At 36.6% G+C, this 22,148-nt stretch overlaps 4 protein-coding genes across 4 annotated transcripts; 1 reads left to right on the top strand and 3 right to left on the bottom strand.

Annotated features, from left to right (window-relative positions):
- LOC104700316 (transmembrane protein 53-like) lies at positions 4,484 to 6,813 on the bottom strand. The gene is made up of 4 exons (XM_010415820.2): positions 6,044 to 6,813; positions 5,798 to 5,900; positions 4,996 to 5,189; positions 4,484 to 4,908 (listed from the first exon to the last, which is right to left on the bottom strand). Exons 1-4 carry the CDS (start codon positions 6,679 to 6,681, stop codon positions 4,638 to 4,640), a joined length of 1,206 nt encoding a protein of 401 aa, XP_010414122.1. The 5' UTR covers positions 6,682 to 6,813; the 3' UTR covers positions 4,484 to 4,637.
- On the bottom strand, positions 6,926 to 8,435 carry LOC104700305 (protein RER1D-like). Its single transcript, XM_010415809.2, has 3 exons — positions 7,877 to 8,435; positions 7,356 to 7,590; positions 6,926 to 7,261 (listed from the first exon to the last, which is right to left on the bottom strand). Exons 1-3 carry the CDS (start codon positions 8,236 to 8,238, stop codon positions 7,193 to 7,195), a joined length of 666 nt encoding a protein of 221 aa, XP_010414111.1. The 5' UTR covers positions 8,239 to 8,435; the 3' UTR covers positions 6,926 to 7,192.
- LOC104700283 (soluble inorganic pyrophosphatase 2) lies at positions 9,732 to 12,210 on the top strand. Its single transcript, XM_010415779.2, has 9 exons — positions 9,732 to 9,896; positions 10,561 to 10,714; positions 10,911 to 10,939; positions 11,027 to 11,092; positions 11,275 to 11,382; positions 11,473 to 11,538; positions 11,617 to 11,737; positions 11,831 to 11,912; positions 11,996 to 12,210. The coding sequence occupies exons 2-9, from the start codon at positions 10,573 to 10,575 to the stop codon at positions 12,036 to 12,038; spliced, it is 657 nt and encodes a 218-aa protein (XP_010414081.1). The 5' UTR covers positions 9,732 to 9,896; positions 10,561 to 10,572; the 3' UTR covers positions 12,039 to 12,210.
- Positions 12,169 to 16,128, bottom strand: LOC104700297 (nucleolar complex protein 2 homolog). The gene is made up of 12 exons (XM_010415797.2): positions 16,036 to 16,128; positions 15,836 to 15,882; positions 15,518 to 15,747; positions 15,356 to 15,427; positions 14,725 to 15,267; positions 14,337 to 14,639; positions 13,900 to 14,229; positions 13,599 to 13,805; positions 13,369 to 13,455; positions 13,144 to 13,238; positions 12,924 to 13,055; positions 12,169 to 12,630 (listed from the first exon to the last, which is right to left on the bottom strand). Exons 2-12 carry the CDS (start codon positions 15,846 to 15,848, stop codon positions 12,309 to 12,311), a joined length of 2,334 nt encoding a protein of 777 aa, XP_010414099.1. The 5' UTR covers positions 15,849 to 15,882; positions 16,036 to 16,128; the 3' UTR covers positions 12,169 to 12,308.

The following is a 22,148-nucleotide window of genomic DNA, read 5'->3' as shown; positions in this document are numbered from 1 at the left end:
GCGGCATGTAACGGAGACAGACTACGTCGGTAATTGGTAGCTCCGTGAATTGGGTAGGACCCGTGTTTTGTGTGAAGAAGTACAAACTCATCCTCCACCTGCAAAAACATCAATTGCTTTCCAAGAGCCATCCACAAAGCATCGTTATCCTGAAAAAACCGACGGCAAGGAATCATTAAATCCCCGATTCCGAGACAGCAGAACACTAGAGGAGGAGGGAAGCTCATCCGACTCTGCCTCCACATGTGCTTTCTGCCAAGTCTGCGCTCACCGAACGCCATCCGGACAACCTCATCTGGCCGTTCGACATGATTCTCGAAAACCCGAGCATTTTGTGCTTTCCAGATATACCACATTATCCAAGAAAAATCTGCGACCTGTGAACCCGGATTTGTAGAGCCAAAAAATGGTCCACATTAGCATAAACAGAATCCATAGGAAAGAGATGTGGCCCGACCGGAACATGTGCTAGAGCCCAGGCCTGGCAAGCCGATGGACAAAGGAAAATGGCATGGTTGATATTTTCCACAACTACCCCACACCGTGCACAGTCTAACTCACAATCCACCCCTCTCCGTCTCAAATTAGCCGATACCGAAATACAGCCCGTCAAAACTTGCCACATAAAATGCTGTAATTTTGGTGGACATGGAACCCACCAAACGTTAGCAAGAAGAGAAGTAATCTATGGACCAGCCCCCGAAGCCTGAAAGGTGTTCGGGATCTCGGAACGCTCCACCTCATATCCTGATTTAACCGTATATTTTCCATGTTTAGTAAAATGCCAACCTAAGTAATATACCTTCGAGCAATTACTTAAAGGAAAAGCCTCTATCAAAGCTGCGTCCGTGGGGTCAAAATACTCAAGGAGCAAATCCCTACGCCAAGTATTCGTTTGACGATTGATCAAATGAGTCAATCGAAGGTCTGGATCCTGAAAAGGACCGTTGCTTAAAGCTGGTCTCGGGATTGAGCTGGAATCCAGGGATCATGCCAAATAGAAATGGAGTCCCCAGAACTGATCCTTTTAATAAGCCCTTTGCTTACCAGAGATCTAGCTGAAACAATTCTTCTCCACCCATAAAAAGGAGAGTATGACTGTATCTGTTCCATAGGATTTGAATTTCGGTAATACCTACTCTTAAAAACCCTAGCAAACAATGAGTCCGGATATTCCATCAACCGCCATAACTGTTTTGCCAACAGAGCCGTGTTAAAATCATCAACACTCCTAAAGCCCAAGCCACCCAACTGCTTGCTACAACAAAGTCTCTCCCAAGCTATCCAGTGCATGCCTCCAGACTGGCCATTAGAGCTCCACCAGAAGTTTGCCACAACACTCGTTAGTTTGGATATTATTGTTTTTGGTAATCGAAAACAAGACATCACAAAATTCAGTACCACGGTCACAACTGACTTAATCATCACCTCTTTTCCTCCTTTTGATAACAATTTTGCTGACCAGCCAGTCGTCCGATTCTGCAGCCGATCCCTAACAAAGGCAAAAACCTGCGTCTTGGACCCCCCTAAACTCTCTGGGAGACCTGAATACGACCCCATGCAACCAAAATTGGTTATCCCGAGAATCCCCTGCATCTCTGCCTTAGCCAACTCGTCAACCTTATGACCGAACTGAATGGAAGATTTCTCAAAATTTATTTGCTGTCCCGAGGCGGCCTCATACTGCTTTAAAATATTCAATACCACCCCACATTGATCCCTATCAACCTTGCATAAAAAGGCTGTCATCCGCAAACAACATGTGTGTAATTGGCGGACACTTATTTGCCACCTTTATACCCGTAATCCGCTTTTCTGCCTCCGCCTTCCGGATATTTGCAATCAGGACCTCCATACATAAGATAAAAATATAAGGAGAAAGCGGATCACCCTGCCATCAGCCCCTCTCCGGGACTATCAATTCATTAGGTTGACCATTGACAAGAACTCTATACTCAACCGAAGAGACACAAAACATTAGCCACGAAATCCATTTATCCGCAAAACCCATCTTTCGTAATAGAGCATCGACAAAACTCCACTCCACTCTATCACACGCCTTACTCATATCCGTCTTTATGGCCATAAACTTACCTTTACACGAATTATTAGTACGCGAACCATGAAACATCTTCTGAGCGATCAAGATATTGTCCGAGATCAAACGAACAGGAACAAATGTTGATTGAGTCTCTGAGATTAGACCAGGTAATAACTGCTTAAGCCGTTGACACAAGACCTTTGAAATGATCTTATATCCTACATTGCACAGACTAATCGGACGCAATTCTGCCATCCGAGTCGGTTTCGCCACCTTGGGGATGAGACAAATATGTGTCCGATTTAAACCCTTATCAAAAACTCCCTCATCGAAAAACTGATTAACCATTGAGACTAGATCCACCTTAACAACCTCCCATGCCTTCTGAAAAAAAACAAAGCTGTCATCCCATCTGGGCCAGGAGCTTTGTCTAGGTGCATCATAAATACCTCCTTCTTAACCTCCGCGTCTGTAGCAGGGACCGTTAACCGTGAATTATTTGTGTCTATGATGACATGTTTGACCTCCTTCAATACATCCTCAAAGTTATCTGGAGAAATCGTAGCAAACAACTCCTCAAAATACGACATTGCCGTATCACAAATGTCTTGATCCTCGGTAGACCAAACCCCTCATATAATGCTTAATATATATATATATATATATATATGAACACTATATGAAAATTAATATTTTATAAACTGATTCTATTAATATTTATTTTCTAACTTAAGTATGTGTATCATTTTCCTTTTCTTGAAAAATGACACAAAAACTATTAGTCAAACACATATCAACATAATATCAATATATGGGTCTATATTAGTAAAAGACATTATTAGCTTAGAATAAGGATAACTTAAGTTCAGTATCATTAAATTTTTTAATAGACTCTTTCACATATGTTGTTTTGTATATTTCTTCTTTTTTTTTCTATCTAAGAAAAGTGTAAAATATATTTGTTTCAACAAAATACATAAATATATTATACTAATAAATATGAAACTAAAGTAAGTTAGTAATATATACATATATATATATATATATATGAAAATCTTCTTTTATGTTCTTTTCTTCGACAAAATATTATATTTACCTAATGTTATTTAAATTAAAAATAACTAACAGTAGGGCATTAAAATAGAAGAGGGTATTCCAAAAAGTAAATAAAAATCAATTAGGGCATTAAAAATAGGGAGATTCTCAGAAATAGCACAAAAATAAGTTTTTTTCCAAACTTAGCACAACATCTCTAAAATTCCAAAAATAGCATCAATTAATTTTTTAAAATTAAATCATAAATTCAAAATACTAAACTCTACTTCTCAAAACTATATCCTAAATGTGAAATTGAGAACCCAAACATAAAAAAACAAAATTTTAAATATTAATTTTAAATATTTTAATGTGTTAGATAGTGCTATTTTTGGAAATTTATAGAATGTGTGCTATAGTTGTCCATAAAACTTGTTTTAGTGATATTTGAAGGTATTTTTCTTAAAAATAAACACAAGAAAAAACAGTTGTAGCAAAAACTGAATTTGTTAATGTGGTTTTCTACAATCAATTCAATATTATGTTCATATTTTCTACAATCAATTCAATATTATTATGTGGTTTTCGATATAATTTTAACTTTACTTTTCATTTTTAATATTCATATTTTATATTATTTGGAGTTCAGTTAGAAATTTTTTTACGTAAATATTTAGTGTAACCCTATCTAATCTATTACATTATCTTAATTAGTTGGGTGTTACATTAATTATAAGATACATTAATTGTGTTAACCCAAGAATCCATCAAATTCTAATAGATCAAATCAACATGTAATTTTATTAGTTTTGTAAGTTAAATGGTTAAATATGTCGAAAAATATTATAGTTTATATCAAATATATATATATATATATATTTGTATATATATATTTTTTTAGTCTTAGTTTTAAAGTGATGCCAGAATTTTAAAAAGCGATAGCAATTTTTATTTTGCATCATAATTCTCAATTGATGTTAATTTGTAAAGACTTTACAATCAAAATTAGTAAAATAAATGACGCAATCCAAACATATACGGGAAATTATATTTTTAGGTAGGAAATTAAGAAAAAAACATTTTTTACAGAAACATTGAATAATCATGTTTTAGGAGATAATTGTTTTTTTTTTTTTAAGAATTTGGAAATATTATTGATAATGGTGAATATTTGGGAAATTTTTTGATGGTTGACAATCTAACATTACTAGATATTTGTAATAAATGTAATAATGAATTTTTAATATATATCTGTCAATAAATTTATTGAGACAAAATATGTAAATAACTCTACTTACTAACTAAAAATATTCTGTTGTCAAAAAAAAAAAATAATAATAATAATAACTATAAATATTCTCAATTCTTAAAAAAAAAAATATTTGGCTACCATGCATTTCCCTAGAATAAAATTTTTAATTTTAATCTTTATAAAAATAAGTAATCCGCCCATCGGAAGGGTGTTTTACAGTTTTAATACCCACTTTCATAATCATTCTCAGTCAGAAAAGCAAACATTACAAAGATTATGTGGAAATGGATCTATATTCCAAAAACAAAATCAAAGAGCTTGTTGTTTTGTGGGAGTGAGGCACTTTTCCAAGAAGTTGCGAAGCTGTGAGGAATACAAGTCAGGAAAGTTCCGGTAATGATCGACATGAGGAGAGGATTTGAAATTGAAAGAATGTATGTTTCTTCCCATCTTCTGTTGTTCTCTGATGCGGAGCTCAACGGAATGAGACGGAACTACTTTGTCCCCGGAGCTGTAAAGATAGAGCTGAGGACATGGAGGATGGTTCTCATATAGTTTTTTGATGACTTTCGTTAGCCTCCTGCAACAGAGAAGATAACTCAGATTGATCAACCTTAAAATACAAAACAAGAAGCCGATGGGGATGTCTGTGTGGTGTGAAGCTTACGCATTGACGTCCTGGAGGTTTAGGATGATGGGGAAGACTTTCTCTAGAGATGATAGCAGCATGCTTTCCATTCCTAAAGGTTCCTTCTTTTGTGGGGTTGAAGCATTTTCTTCGTTTATGGAACAATTATGTTCTGTGGTTATGGTGGAGCTACGCTTCTTCAGTATAGCAGCGGTAAACCCGGCTGCCCAAATCTGCACAAGAACAGTATTCAATCTTTCATCTATATAATCTTCAAAGGTATACTCAAATCTATGCAAGACGAATGATTATGATGTCTATTAAGACTATGAAATGATCAAGTACACGAAACAATTTTCAACAAAAAGAGACTTCAGAACAAACTAGGGCATGTGCTATGACGCTCATTTTATCTTGTTCACATGCCTAAGACATCAATATCTTGCAAGAGAACAAGATCGCATTCACAAGATATATAGACCGATGTACCATCAACCTGTGAATGATGGCTACGTGAATAAAAGAAATCAGCGGTTTTAACTCATAAGTATGGTTTTTTCTAGGGAGTACCAAGTTATCTATCTACAAAGCTAATTGCTTAGATATCAAAATCAAAGTCCTCTAGTCATGGTTTCGTAAATGCTTGTAATCAATACAGAGTTCTTCAACATAAAACTCAAACTAGCAAAGTTTCACAATAGCATAGCTCAAAAAGATAGATCATGTTCTCTCAAGAAAGCAAAAAACCTACAACTACAACAATATTTGCCTATCCACTTGCAATAGAAGATAAGGAAGTATTGGTTACATGAAAGAGAGAAACATTATAAAAGAAACAAACCTTGGTATCTAGAGGATCTGCTCCTCCCGAGTCAATGATACAACCCTTAATCTTTTCTACTAAATCTTGTCTACCAATGAAGCTTTCGAGCAAAGCACCATATCTGCCACAAGTAAAAAGCTCACCTAATTCATCATCTAGCTCAAATCAACACTAAATTCATCATCATCATCAGTAATAAGGAGACCAGAATCACAATCAAAATGTACTAAGTTTGACGAAAGGATTTGGCTTCCATCAACCTACACAAGCCAACCAGTGTTGCTGAAGCTGTGAAACACCAAGCATTTCTCTCTACCATCATCTTCTTTCACCGATACCCAATTAACCAATTCGTTCCCAAATTCAGCTATCCGTCGTTCAAGCCTCCGACCAAGATCTAACCGGAGCAAATCCCTAACCTCGACGGTGAAAGTAACGGCGTTAATTCCCCTGGAGTTATACCACTCAACGTATCTCCTCAGATGTTTAGCTTTTGCTCCTAACCAACCAAGTAGAACCACAGTCGTCTCTTTCCCCTCGCTCCCGGCTATTATCGCCGCGTTCCCACCTCCGTTCACGGTCCGCGGAGCTCTGTTCCAAACCGCGACGCCGTCGTTAGGTTCGGATCGGAATGGGTTAGCGTGAACGGCGGAGTTCTCGAGACGAAACGTTGACGTTAGGAAGAAGAGAGATTTGAAGAGATTCGCGTTTGGAGGAAGCGAAGAGCACCGTATACGAGTGGCGGACGCAGATGACGATCGTCGGGAGACGGCATTGTGTGAGGGAAAACAAAACTGATCTGTGAATTTGATCGAACGGGTATCAGGTTTTAGGTTGAGCTTACTGAGAAGAAGACGACGATTGAGAGCAGAAGCGCTCAAGATTCTTGCTGTTGCTTCCATGGCGGATTTTGGCTTCCACTAATCCACAGGGAAAAGGAGAGATGGTTAAAGTATCTCGAAAACACTCTGTCTGACTCGGAGGGTTTCCTTTGCCACTCTTTAGCTACTCTTACTCTTAGCCTAAGAGACAATGCTTTTTTGACCAATCTGCATCTGTTTCTGTAATGTGATTTGTACCAGTGCAAGCAAGGAATTTTGAGGCTGTCTTTGTGTGATTCGTTGTGTCCAGAGTGGAACTAGAATCTACAGTCATGTGATTTACAAATTCATTCAACCGTATAATTTGTAAATACACTGTTACACATTACAATTGAAAACCAGAAAATTGCAAGAGATTACTCAAAATCAGAAGAGTGATTTCTTAGTTCAGTTAAGCTGCAAAAACTTTGTTTTTTTTTTTTTTCATATTTCATCAGCATGACTCTATAATAGTACAATTTACTTGATTGATAGTCTCTTCTTCTTAGTTTGTATCCTTTCGTGTGATCAGTGCCTGATCCATGGTTTACATCTAATCCTGTTTTTCATTTCCCTGAGATGAACTGCTGCTACTTGGCGCATCATTTCCACCATCATCCCTCTGTCAAAAAAACATAAACACAATACATGTTCATCACTCTTTACTTTCCAAACTACTAGAGATTCAAGACTATCATCCAAAACAAATCGTTTACCTTGATTCTTAAAAAGGTCAGAACACTATCAGCAAGAACCTTGAACAGCTTTACAGGCTTCCTAACGTCAAAAGGGAAGTATCTATACTTCCACATGTGCACGATTAAGCGTTTCATAGTCAGAGAATACAGAACCAGCCAGTAACACAACAAGATGGGCCAGAACACAGGTACATCCAAGAATGAGAAGAAAGTCATCACAAACGCAACAACAAAGGCCTTAGTTGCTGCATACCTGAATCAAGATTGACCAAAAAAAACAAAACTTCTATGAGAATTCAGAATATATCTATTCAAAACTTTTATGAAATTGGTAAAGTACAAATTTCATGACAAAAACCTAAATTAGACCTCACACTAATCATTAATTAAACTATCTATTACCATCCATCATCTAAACTAAAGAGAAATTTACCAGAACTTGAACAAGAATGGCAAAAAACACAAACTTTTCATGAGAGAAGCCAAACCCATGAATCAGATCATCCAATCATCAAAAGCAAAAAAGAGAACTATCTTACCAGAACTTGAACTCAGGAAGACGACGAACAAAGGGCCTATACTCATCATAAACATCACTAGGCAAAGAGTCAGGATCCAAAGCTTCAAGCTCAGGATCAACCTTAGGAGAGAGGAAACCAATCAAGAGGTTCAAGATATAAGTAGCTAAACCATAAGAGATGACGAAGTATCCATAAACATAGTAAACCCTATAGATATAGATCACAGCAGCGAGTAAAGTCACAAGCCATCTTCGAACAATGTTAGGAGCAGATCTGTCTAAGTAATTCTGAAACGATCTCGAGAATTCGATTCTCCATTTAGCAAGTGGTGATGCAACTATGGTGTCTCCTTCACTTTCGCTCCCTTGTTCGTCTTCCATTGAAATTGTAAACTGGCTATAAAACCCTAATCACAACCACTGATCTCTAAATCAACTTGAAACAAATCGAAACCAAAAGAAAGTTTCTGAAAGAGAATCAAATCAAATTGAGGATGATTTTGAACCAATTGAATTCAATTTTTTTCTCAGTTTTGTCTGAAGTTTTCTTAGTCGTGTTAAAGTCGTTTGCTTGGGTTTTTTTTTTTGGAAAGAAGAAGAAGAGGGAGAAACTCAATGACGTGGGTGAGTATAATCGACACGTGTCACGCTTTGAGATGCTCTCCGGGAAAAGAAAAAGGCTTTATAGAATTGTTTAGCATATTGGGCTTCTTATGTTACTTTTAGGCCTACTTTACATTTGTGAATTTTTTATTTTCATTTCTTGAAATTGAGAACTAAGAAGAATTTTACATTTTGGCAGTGGTCCATTCGATTCGATATAAGAGTAGCCCGACCAAACGTTGAAAGAATCTAAAATCGAATCTTTTTGTTTTGGTTTGGGACATTTAATCGAAGTTTTAACCTTTTTTTCTCGGATGATATAATATCTACCAACCTTTGATTGTAGACTTCTCATGCTATAGTTGACAGTCACCAGATAACAACTGCGCACAGCGACACAGTTTTTTTTGTGGTTAGTCCTCACTACTGAATGATATTCATTTTTTCCCATTTGAATATTAGATACTTATATGAAAGAAGAAAAACACCAAAAGTGGTAGTTTTGTTACTAGTGGAGACTAGAGTTCAACTTGTATTTATGTATATACGTAGAATATATATTTTAAATTGGTAACAAAAATCTTGCAATAATTTGTTTTTGTTGCCTTAACATTTTGTCTTCCTCTTCTCTTCCTTGAGGTAGAGGCGTAGAGCTAAACCCTCAAATCAAATGAGATATACAAGATCAGCGCCTAACATTAAAAAAAAAAACGCAAATTGATTCTCTAGTTAAAATATGGTGAAATGAAAGATTCATCTACATTTTGCTAAAGAGTATTTTGATAGATTTTAATGACAAGTATAATTTATTATCATCTACTCTTTCAAAGAATGAGCAATTTGAACCAAACACAAAACCAGAAACAAAATATAAGAAAGAAGAAAGAATGAGTGATATAGATTTCTCTCTTTATCTTGAGAAATAAAATATAAAGGAATTGTTGCCATAAACAGAAAACAACAAAATAAAAAAAGGAGGAATCTTAGTGAAAGAAAGTGCCTAATTTTCAGGACACGCGTCATATAACAATTTGTCAGTGAGATACTTTTTTGGTACATCAAGCCATCAATTAAATTTTTCCTTCAATTAAAAAGGTACAACACACATATTAAAAACTACAACCGTCGGATCTAATTGGCCTTTTCAAATTCAACGTACACGATTCATCGTACAATTGACGATGTACAATAACCAAGGAAAAAAAAAAGTGACGTCAGCATCTTCTTCTCCTTCTTCCTCTTTCCAACGTCTTATAAAGAAGCGCCATAAGAAGTCACACTCACACGAATGCTCTACTGTAACTGCACAATCTTGTTTGTTTTCTCTAAAACGAAGAGAGAGAGAGAGAGAGAAGAAGAAGCACAATAAAAAAAAAATAATAACGTTACGAGCTCTCTTCTTCGGTTGCGCGATTGAAGCGCTTGAAGTTGCATCTGTAAGATCATCTTCTCTCTCGTTTGTTTTCATTCGGAATCCGTCGATTAGGTCCATTTTTGTTTATTATGTGGTGTTAGTGGTGCTTGATTTTGATCTCTGCTTGTTGAATCGGATCGGTTTCGTTTGATTTTGCGTTTTTTTCTTTAAGGTCGGTTTCGTTTTGAGCGGCGCGAACTTGTATTGTTCTTCGCTGATGATCGATCTGTGGATTTAGTTGTTTTGTGTTGGATTAGTACTATCAGATTTTTCGATTGATGTAGCTAAGTACAGGTTACAGTATTTGGTGATTCCAGAGTGTTTGATTTTTGATTTGTGTGATTTTGATTCATGAAATCGATGATGGATCTGTGTTCTTCGTATATCGCTTATACATTTAGCCTATCGCCTTGTTAGATTGTTGCTTAAGATGATTATGGAGTTGCACTAGAACAGTGAATAGTCGTAGATTCGCCTGTGTGCTATTTGAAGAATCATCATTCGAAGTTTCTTATGTTTTAGAAGATTGGGTTCTAATGGAATGTAAAAGGATTTGTTCGTTTTATATCCACTGGTGGTTGATTTGTTCATTAGTAAATAATCTTATATGTGATTGGGATTGGGTTGATATGTTTTGAGTTTGGTATATGATTGAATGACTCTCTCCTTTTGTTTGCAAGTTATAGTGAACATTCGATATGGCTGATAACAACGATGAAGGAAGCTCCAAGGGCAATGCATTTCCTCTCAGGAACCCTAATGTTACCTTGAACGAGAGAAACTTTGCAGCCTTCACTCACCGATCAGCTGCTGCTCATCCTTGGCATGACTTGGAGATTGGTACGCTAATCTTGTGATACATGATTTGTATTTCTTACTGATTCATATACGTGGCATGTATCCTTCTTGCCTTTGTTACTTGAAATAGTCATGTGATGTGAGTAAAGGCCATACATGTCGCTGCAATGAATCATGTTTGCTTGGATGAATAAACGTTCATTCTTTGATGTGAGTGTTTGTTTGTTGAATCTTTCAGGTCCGGAAGCTCCTGCTGTTTTCAACTGCGTAAGCGTTATCTTCCTCCCCATCATTTCTAGACAGCAGTTTTTTGGTTATCCTATGATTGTTAAACCAGCTTGAACTCTTTGCCAGGTTGTTGAAATTAGCAAAGGTGGCAAGGTTAAGTACGAGCTTGACAAGAATAGTGGCCTTATTAAGGTACAGTGTTCTTTGGCTTTATTTGCTTGATTGAGTATATATACCTGTCTTCTGATCCCTCATATTCTTGTTTAAATTATGCGGTTATATGCTTCACCAAGTCGCATTATATGCATTTTCCACCTAAACATTATTCATCATAAGAGGAAAAACTCAGATCACTGAATCTTTTTCCTCTCTAGGTTGATCGTGTTCTCTACTCATCCATTGTGTACCCCCACAACTACGGTTTCATTCCTCGAACTATCTGTGAAGACAGTGATCCAATAGATGTCCTGGTGCTGATGCAGGTGCTTTATCTAGCTCGCCTCTTTTTAGCTTTCATGGTCATGCAAACTTATAAAAACAGGCAGTGAAATAACGGAAAAACTATTGTTCAGGAGCCTGTGCTAACTGGATCATTCCTCCGTGCCCGTGCTATTGGTCTAATGCCCATGATTGATCAGGTAACAACAACCCGTGAACCCAATTCTATCTCCCTGTCATGTAAGAAACCATGAATCACCTTGTTCTGAAACTTGCAGGGTGAAAAAGACGACAAGATAATTGCAGTATGTGCGGACGATCCTGAGTTCCGTCACTACAGAGAACTCAATGAGCTTCCCCCTCACCGTCTAGCTGAAATTCGCCGCTTCTTCGAGGACTGTATCCACAACATAACATCCCATATTGCATCTAACTTTAAATTTTGTTTTAGCTTGTGTTATTTTCAGTTTTCACTTAACAATCAACTTTTAGACAAGAAGAACGAGAACAAGAAAGTCGACGTTGAAGCTTTCCTTCCAGCTCAAGCTGCCATAGCTGCAATTAAGGACTCCATGTAAGTTTGTCTTACGCAAAACACCAAAGTATTTAACACTTTTTCTTCGATAATAACGAGAACTGTACTGTTTTGAAACACAGGGATCTTTACGCAGCTTACATCAAAGCTGGCCTGCAACGCTAATGAAGAAACCAGTCCACTCCGTTCCTCCTGGTTCACGTTGATGTCACTATCATTGAAGCAGCCTTCTATACTTGCTGCATCTTCGTAATGCACATCAAAAAACATTGTCGAACTTATATCTTTCTGATAATGACGATGAAAAATTTCTAGTACAATCATTTAATTTGGAATATTAGCTTCTCTTTTTCCCAAAATTTGATTTTGTCTATTGTTGTTTGGTAAACATATGAAAAAGTAATCCCACAGAATCAAAAAGAAGGTACAGAAAAACTAAGCTACTCTTGCCTTCTTCTTCTTGGTCTTCTTGTAAGTCTTATGCCAGGTCTTATAAGTGCCCTTAGTTTTCTTAGAGGTCTTATTAGATGTCTTTGTCTCAGGATCTGTAATTTCGTCTGCTGCATCCTCATCATCATCTTTGTCTCCTCCTATATCAAACAGATCATCCTCTTCCTCTTCATCAGAACTCAACACAAAGTCCTCCACAACGTCATCTTCTCCTGCACCATCCTCGTCTTGCTTTTTCTCTGATTTACTCTTACCACCTCTCTTCCTTTTCTTCTTTTTCGTCTTCTCTTCCTCCGGCTCTTTCTCTCTGTCAAGCACATTTGCTTTAGGTTATATAGCACAACGGCCAAATAAAGTGTCGACATTCTAGGCATAAGAGACGACCAGATTCAGCTCCTATCTACATTCCCCCAAGTTAATCAAGCCACCCGTAACTATTCAAAGTACTTTAAAACATAGACACAATCTAGATATGGCTGTATTGGGGGAAATAATTTTGCAGGAACAACCCCTACTCACACCATAATCTACCACACCAACCCTGTGATTTACCATAAGAAATCCTGATATGTTTGTAATTCAAGAGGAAGAAAGACATACTTGGGGTCACTTCCCGGTAACCAGGAGGAATTGAAAGCTGCAGCACCCTTTTCAATCCTATCTTCATCATCTTCCTCATCACTGCTTGGTGCGTTTTTCCCAAAGACAGCTGAGTTCTCTCCCACAATAACACTAAGAGAAACCAAACGGATTATTATTAGCAGTCAAAGTCATAAAAGAAAATATACAAAGTGATCAAGTTTAGAGGAATGTAACGCACTCTGATTCCACCAGTGATTCGTTTCTTTGCTGGGCTCTTTGGCGGATAATTTCTGCGTATTGCAATAGAGGGCTTTTTCCTGACTTCTTCTCATCCTGAACAGAGAAGACCAAAATAGCATAACATAAATGAAGCCATGTTTATATGCTTTGCAGCAGGAGTTCATAGACACGTGGAGAAAAACAACAAATATTCAAATGAATCAAGAGAAACGATTTACTAAACCTCAAGGAATGATGCAGCAGCAAGATCATTGGGTAGAAACTTAATTGAAGCTCTCTTTTTGTTGACAAACTCTGAGTTAGCTTCAATCTGAAAAGCAAAGAAAAATATAATAAGCAAGAGAGATTAAAGGAGTCATCAACACACAAGTCAATATAGTCATATAGTCAGTTCTTTTATTGCAAGTACAAGATACATCACGTAAAGCCCTCTTTTTTTTTTGGTTGAAGTACCTGGCTAATGAGTTGTTTCATTTCTTTCCTAAACCTCTCAGCTTTAGTGGACTTGGAAAAGCTACGCAGCCTTATGGTTGGAATAAATGACAGTTCAAAGAAAGCGACAGAACAACTCCACTGAGACAAATGCTCCACAAGCTCCTCAACTACAGAATAAACACATGCCTCCTGAAACGCTCGTGTCTTCACTGCTGGTTTACTTACCTGAAAAGAGATTTCAATATCCAAAACGGTTAGTTTCCAGGATAAAACATCATCCTATACTCTTTATTAAAGACCCAACCAAGTAAGTTTTTACCTTCAATAGTGTTCGTAAGTCTACACCTTTGCCAACGCCTCCAGTGGGAGGTCTGTTGAGCTCCTTCATCTCTAACATGTCCACAAGAAGAATTGAGACGGGTATATAGGTACCAGTTGAAGCAGCAATCCGGTTTAGCATACGAACACATCTTAGTCTAAGGGGAATGTAGCGAGCAGTGGGAACAAGTCGTGCTACACCAGTTATTATTTGGGCTAGTGGATAAGCAACTGGTCTGAGTTCAGACTGAGAGCTGTATGCACAAACAGCTCCAGTCCAAAGCTCAAGGCAATGGATGAATTTCCATTGATACACTTTCCGAAATGCTTCCTGTAAAAAAACAACCAAATGTAAATAAGAGTTAACAACAACTTTTCACAACACACAACTGTTAGCAGAAGTACTCAATTTATGAAGATTACTGAGAAAGTAAGTACTTTTGTTTTGGTGTTAAGCGCTTCACGCAGAATCATTGCCAATTGCCTTATGAAGACAAAAGCATGCTGATATGATGCAGAGATATCTGTGCCAATAAGCTCAATGAAGCAGTTACCAAGAAAGAAAATATGCCGCAATTTATCAGCATTCACAAACTGGCAATTCAACACATATGCTTTGTACATTCCCTTGATGCAGTCATCCACACAGTCAGATCCAATACGTATGCACAAATCTCTCAGGAACAACAAGGAAACAACAGGGAGCGCGCCACTACCAGTTCCCCAGAAATGAAGTGCAACCTAGATGGACGAAAAAGCAGTGAAGTGAGCAAAGACAGAACCGTAAAGAAACATGAGCATAATACTATTTCGCTCCAACACACACCTTAATATATTTCCTTAGGAGGCTCGGGAAAGCAGCTAGAAAAACCGAGGAGTGCTTCAGGCGACGCAGAGTAAAAGATATCATTTCCGTGTCAGTCATCTGGTTCAGAACATGAAGAGAATTGCCGAGATATGATTTGAGTAAATGGTTATAGTTCTTCCAAGGCCTGGTGTTTGTCAGCTCCAATACAGTCTCTTTCGTTCCTCTAGTGTCTTCAGGAAACCTCAACAACTTACGAAGAATCCCGTCCATTTCACTCAGAACAAATATCATTATCTCATTAAACACAGCGCTTGACATAACACTAAACTTTGTGGACTGATCATCCCCGGTATCATCACCATAGTGACAGGCAGTTCTATAAGCTCTCAAGATAGAACGCACTGCACCTAGCTTCGCGTCTTCTCGGATTGAATCACACCATGATTCAACCATCGCTAATGTAATCGTTTTCTGCTCATTCACTTTCTTTGGGATTTCAACATCATCATCTTGCTTCTCAATGTCTTCTACGTCAGTATCAGGCTCAACATCAGCATCATCCTACCAAAAAAATGTGAAAATCGCTAAAGACAAAAAGCTTCGAACACAATTTGGCTTCAAAGTCAACATATGCAATATACAAACTTACCTCGACTTCAGTAGCATCAAACTTAAGAAGCTCTGCATCATGCTCCTTCATATACTCATAAAAATCAGCTTGCTGCGGCAAAAGAAAAACACAAATCCGCATAAGTTAAAAAAACTCATATATCCATCACAATCAAACATGTAACACATAAAGATGACTCACAGTTTCTTGAAGCCTCTTAAGCTGTTCTTCATGCTCCTCAGCTTCTGCTTTCTTAGACTTCACCTTCTTCTTTCCACGCTTCTTATCGCTCTTCTGATCCGTTTCTATATCATCTACATTCAATTCTTCAACACTCTGTTCATCATCATGCTCCTCAGCTTCTTCTGCTTTCTTAGATTTCAACTTCTTACCACGCTTTTTATCACTCTTCCTATCCATTGCTATAACATCTACATCCGATAAAAAGTTTTAATCCATCTCAAATCCAATAAACTAAAAATCACAATTATGAATCCAAAAATTAAATAAAAATCGAACCTTTGGCACCCATTTGTTTCAAACACACCACCCCCTGATAAGTCCACCTGCAAATCAAAACCATCAATGGTAACAAGACCAAATCAGTTTACAGTCGGAATTAAAAGAGTCAATATAAGTATCAGTATAATCAATTGAATGAGAGAATCATCCAAAAAAACGAAAACCCAAAAATAACGAAACAAGATAAGAAATCGCACCGGGAAACAAAGAGGAAGAAGAAGAAGAGTGTCGACGGAGAGACGAATAAACTAGGGTTTAAGCGGAGGGTTTTTGATACAATGTGTTCCTTTGTTTTTTTCTTCAATCAAATTAACCGGACATAACCGGGTTCGATTTCGGCCGAACCGCAATTTCGAATTGTTCTAGTTTCCCAGAACAGAACAACAACAAAAAAAAAGAAAAAAAAAAAAACAGAGTTCCCCAAATTGAGAAAACAGAGAGACACGTAAACGAGATTTACCGAAGATTCACAGAGAAGAAGAGAAGAAGAAGATGTTCTCTCGTGGTCGCCGAGCGATTTAGGCTTTAACCGGCTATGTGTTCTTAAAATCCTTTATTCCTCGTCTATCTTCTTCAATAAAATCTATAAAAAAAAAAAAGTGCTTCTAAAAAATAAATATTCATTTCATAATTAATCATTTAATCATGATTAGCCACTGTAAACATTTTAAATATAAAAAAAACTTAGATTTTCACTGGTTCGAAAATTAGTATCGGTTTTGGTCTAGAATTCTGTTAGTGAACAATTTGTTAGTAAAAGAAGACATAAGAAAGAAAATTCATAAGTTTGTATTTTTGTTAAGAGGATGTTGGTTACCTTATTTATATATATATATATATATTAAAATGTATAAAGTATATAATAATATTTGAGCAAAAGCAAAGTACTATATTCCAATTTTACAAGTTTATAAAATGCTTAATCTTATTTATCTTAAACTAAAATAATTGTTGAAAATAGTCCGCACTATAGTGCGGGTCTTACCTAGTAGTATTCTTAAAGATTGCAAATTAACCAACTTCAATTCTTTCTCTTTTCTTTGGTCAATTTTAATTTGAAGAATTGCCATGAAGATTATTAAACTCTCCAAGACTCCAACCATAATGAAAATCGAGATCTTAGCAGATATAAGTATTCTTCTCTTATTAAAACTATATGTACGAGAATATATATCTTACAAAAATATTTGAGATAGGATGACTTTTTTTTTTTCTTTTTTTGATCAAAGGGTGATTCTATTCAATCAAACAGAAACAATACAAGGAGAGGGAAAGAGAATCCCAAAGTTTAAAAAGTTATAAGCATAGACTTTCCCCAAAGTTATTAGCAAAAACAAAAAAAAGGATAACAACAAGCAAATATCCATGAGAGCTAAGAAACAAGAGCTAAAAAGCAATTGGAGACTTGTGGGATCATGGTTGCAAGGTGGGACATTGTCGAGAAGCTCGAGAGATGCCAGATAGGTCACGGTCAAAAGACATAGTACCGTTGATAGAAGAATCAGGGCCAAGGAGCTCACCGTACTAAGAAGTATTAGCGGAAGCAAAGCTATGGCATGGATTCGGGGGCAGGAGCCCGGATGGTGATGGAGTGGCTGATGGTGAATTGCTCAATTAGGTGGTTCCTGAAGTAGATAGCTAAGATTGTCGAGGGGTGAGAATTCGTGGAAGAGCCTCTACGACCATAAACACAATCTCGACACATTGAGTTCATCACTAAGACGCCATGGGACTTCAAAAACTTGGGAGCAATAGTGATTAGCATAAATGTTAAAGCCAAGGTTTGCACGGAATAAATGTAAAGCCGGAACATAACAGGTGGGTCCTCTCTGCCATGAAAATGGTGATCAATAAATCCACACAACGTTTGTAGTCGGCCAGACACTAACAGAGAGTAAACAGACCTGGTACAGGGGGATGGTTGTTGGGTATTGGTAGCGGTAACGAACATCATGGAAGATAAGAACAGGTTCAATAGATAAGTTTCAAGCCGTGACAGAACAGGTGGATCTTCTCTGCCATGAAAATGGTGATCAAGAATTCCACACAAAGTTTGTCTTAGACAGAACACGCACAAGGGATAATCAGACCTGAGTTCCAATATGATTTCTAATACCAGGATTCTCAAGAGTAACAAGTGACACCAACATAACCATGATGAATTACTACTCAAATGGCAACCATGAAGTTCGTAATCTTGACCACACCATTGTTTAGAGATTGATGGCCACAAGATATGTAAGTAATCGTACCTGGAAATTTTTGATGTGGGCTTGGTTTCGTGAATCGTTAATGGGCCGGCAAAAAATACGAGGCCCACCAGAAGAGAATCTCTTCCCTCGGTGGATGACCTAGCTGGACGAAGCATGCGGCGGCGGTTGTTCGGAGATGGTGGATAGGTATGCACGGAACGGGGCATTTCTAGGGGATAAGACTTCAGCCAAAGCAAATCGGAGGGAAGGTCAGAGGCTGGGACGAGAGACCACAAAAACAGTCCATTTTTGTGGAGATGAAAGCTTCGCCTGTAGAAAAGGACGCCGTGTGCCGTCGACGTTTCCACCGGGTGAGAAGAAACAGATGGTCCAAGGAGGAGCTCGTTTGTTACCCTCGGTGTCTCAGAAAGAGCTTTGGCAGGGGAAGGCATACATCCATATCTGGGTTTAAGCATATCGGCTGTTTGTGGAGATTTAATGCCAGTTGAAATAATCAGAGAGAGAAGGAGGGGGTTCATCGGAACCGCCCTCGTCTTTTGTCTCTGTCCATTGAAAACTCGCCGGGATCTGAGGGGATATGGGAGATTTGTAACCAAAAGAAAAGAAAAATAAGTGAAAAAAAAATCAAAGAGGTAAAAGAGGGGAGAACAGAGGTAGAGCCGCAGGTAAAGAGATCCCGACGCCGGTGAGCAGAAGCTCTACCGGCGTCGAAAAAAATTATCGGAGTTGGTTATTCGATATTAGTGTCTGAGAGAAAAATCGTTTTATGATAAAGAAACTAGATGATCAAAATAAAAGGTTTTGTAGTTGAGTCAGGATGACTATGTTTGATATATGTCCCAAATCGTGGGGTACTTTGTTGTGTTTCTAGGTTCTCTACACCTATGATACTATCAACTCAGTGATCCCTTAATACGAGTCTTTTTCGGCTAGATTCTGAAATTGGTTGTAAACCAATCATGTTATTCTTCTTTGTTTTCACATTTACTCATCGGTTGGGCTGAATTGAGAAGAATATGAGCTTATGGACTCCATTGCAACTTATTTTAAACTCACTTATTTTAAAAACTAAGCCCAACAAAATAACATCAAGTTTAACAGAAAAAGTGATTAAGGAAAAAGTGAGATTATTATTAGGCCTGGACACTAATACCCATTATCCGTATTCGATCCGTTACTCGGCTCGTACCCGTCCCGAAAAAAAGGGTAACCACTGCTTTAGGGTCGAGTAAAGGGTATTATAATTATATTACCTGTGAGTAAGGGACGAGTATAGAATATTAGTTTAGTTTTTAATACCCGTCCCGTTACTCGTTCATTTACCCGTTTTGTTACCCGACCCGTAAATACCCTTTGATATTTTGTATTATTCTTATTTATTATTAATTTATAAATATATTATAGAGCTAAAGTTAAAGCATAACTTCAACTTAGTCCAACTGGATGCCCAATTGAATTAATATTTTATTTTTATTTTTTAAGTTTGTAATTTTCTAATTTTTGGACCTATATGTTGCATACATTTATGAATTTTTCCTTTTTTAGATTTTGGAATATGAAATTATTATTGCGATTATTGACAATTTTTTTATTGGATATTCATTTTTCCGGGTAAAGGTAAAGGGTCGGGTATTTAAAGGGTCAACTATTTTTTTCCGGGTATCCGTTTTTCCAGGTACCCGTTATTTAAGGGTCGAGTATGAGTAATTTTTTTCTATTACCCGTGAGGGTCGGGTCGGGTAAAGGGTATGAGAAAACTCAAGGGTACCCGTCCCGTGCCCAGCCCTACTTATTATAAGTCGAGATATATTGAGTTATATTATTTAAAATGTTTTTATTGGCTAACGACTTTGCTGAAATATCAAGCTGAGAAGAGCCTAAAATGTTGAGTTGTCAGATGAAGAGAGCAGCACATTCTAACATTCTAGTTTTATTGTATTGATTATCAGATCTTTTTGGAAAACAAATTAGCCAAATTATACTATAATATATATATATATATATAATTTGCCGGTAAAAAAATGAAACTTATTTTTCAGGAGTTCTAAACTATTAAGAATAAATAACTTTTTTAATGTTTATAATAGTACGTGCAAAAGGCTGAAAAAATTAAGACTCGAAAAATATTTAGTTTTAAAATAGAATATGTTCAATATGAATATATATATACTCAAAATCAGAATGATTTTTCTGATTTAATCTCAAAATGATTTTGGCTACAAGCCTGATGTCAACTTTATCAGTTTCTTGGGATTTTTGGTTATTATTTTGTATATATATATTTTATATATAATTGTGTCTTTCATTCCGTGAAGGAAAGAAGAGCATTGGCGGATATGGAATCTTTGCCGTGATTTACTTTTGTTTAAAGTAATTTGTATTCTTTATGACCCCGATAAAAGCTATACTGTTGTTTTTGCCCCAATGAGGCAGTCTGCCATACTTAATATAGCCTCATTTGTCAGTTTCCTCCATAATGTCTTCATGCATATGAGGGATCTATGCTTCTGTAATATGTGAACTCAAATTCCACACCGGAAAACTTGTTGCCTAAGAAGGATAAAGAAGGTTGGAGATATCAGACTAATACCCCGTTGTAGAAGTTGAGGCCGCATAAAGCTTTCAGTTCTAGTTTGAGAAAAGGAATTGATGTCGCTTATAATTTGGATACATAGATATAAAATTTTATTTTTTAAAATTTGGATTGGTTTGCAGTTTTTTTAAATTAATTAGTAATTTTCGTCCATTTGACGAAGAAAATATTTTTTCAAATTAATAATTATTTAAAAGATTTTATTATTCTAATATTAAAATTATTTTTTGACTCTTACTAAAAAATTAAACGTTTGTGTTAAGACCAATGACATGACAATGTAATTTTTTACACTTTATAAAGTTAGTTTTATATTTGTACTTCTTAATTAATATTATAAAATAGTTCTTTTATTTCCAAGTATTATAAAACAGAAATTCAGCATGGATGTATACCTGCAACAAAGAGTCTTCTTAGACTTTTTCTCCTTGAAATAATTTTCACAATAACCAAAAGAAAAAAAAATGAACAAAATTAAGCAAAAACTATGAAAATTATAAGAAAAAAATGAATAAAACATATGTTAAATATGACAAAATAAAAATTAAAAGATCCAAAAAAATTGTGATATTAAAACAAAACTAAATGTTTAGTAAGTACGAACTACACAAAAAAGAACATGTAGTTGCCGGCAAGAACAACATCAGCTCTAAACGAGTCAAAGACCTCAGAAATTTTTTCTAAAAAATTAATTTTTCCTCACCATTTCACACAGTAACTAAATTTTTGTGCCTCATAACAAATTCAATAAACTTGATTATTTTAATATATAAATAATGTTAAGTGGTAGTTATCTATTCAACTAAACTAATTTGCTAAAATGAAATTTTTTATCCCACAAACTACACTAGTTACCAGTACCACTAAGCTCTAAGCCTATAACTATAACTGTAAATTTATTAAAATAAAAGCCTTCATATTTGTTCTAAACGTAAAAACTTTAAAAGAAATATAGTAAAAACCGCATTTTAATGAATGCTTATTCAACACGTATCGATTTACATTTTCTACGAGGTACCTAAATGACCATTTGAACAAAGTCGCATGTTCTATAATCAGGTGATGTGATGTAGTCTTCAACTCTTCATTCTCTTACGTGATTATCTCATGTTTGTTGTGGATCAAGTATTTTATGCCTTTTCTGGTTTTTCGTCCTGGCTTGCTCGCCTCCACCAGCAAATCCGGTCGAGTGTAGCACTAATGGGAGAAATTGCACCATAGTCAATTCCTATGGTGCCTTCTCGGACCGTTCGACATGCATTGCTTCCATGACAGCATATCCAACGACAGAGAAAGATCTACTCGATGCCGTAGCTCAAGGAACACAAGCAAAGCAGAAGATTATTCTCCCACAGCATGACGAAGCTTGCTTGCACTGATGGTTATGACGGCCGGCTAATCAGCACAGAGTTTCTGAACCGTACACTAAGTGTGGACGTGGAGGCAATGACGATTCCGGTTCAGAGTGGGGTTTCATTGCGTCAACTCATAGAAGATGCTGCGA

Source organism: Camelina sativa, chromosome 1 (assembly GCF_000633955.1).
Source record: "Camelina sativa cultivar DH55 chromosome 1, Cs, whole genome shotgun sequence".
Taxonomy (NCBI): domain Eukaryota; kingdom Viridiplantae; phylum Streptophyta; class Magnoliopsida; order Brassicales; family Brassicaceae; genus Camelina; species Camelina sativa.
The sequence above is the reverse complement of the archived record's forward strand: the minus strand, read 5'-3'. Positions and strand labels throughout refer to the sequence as shown.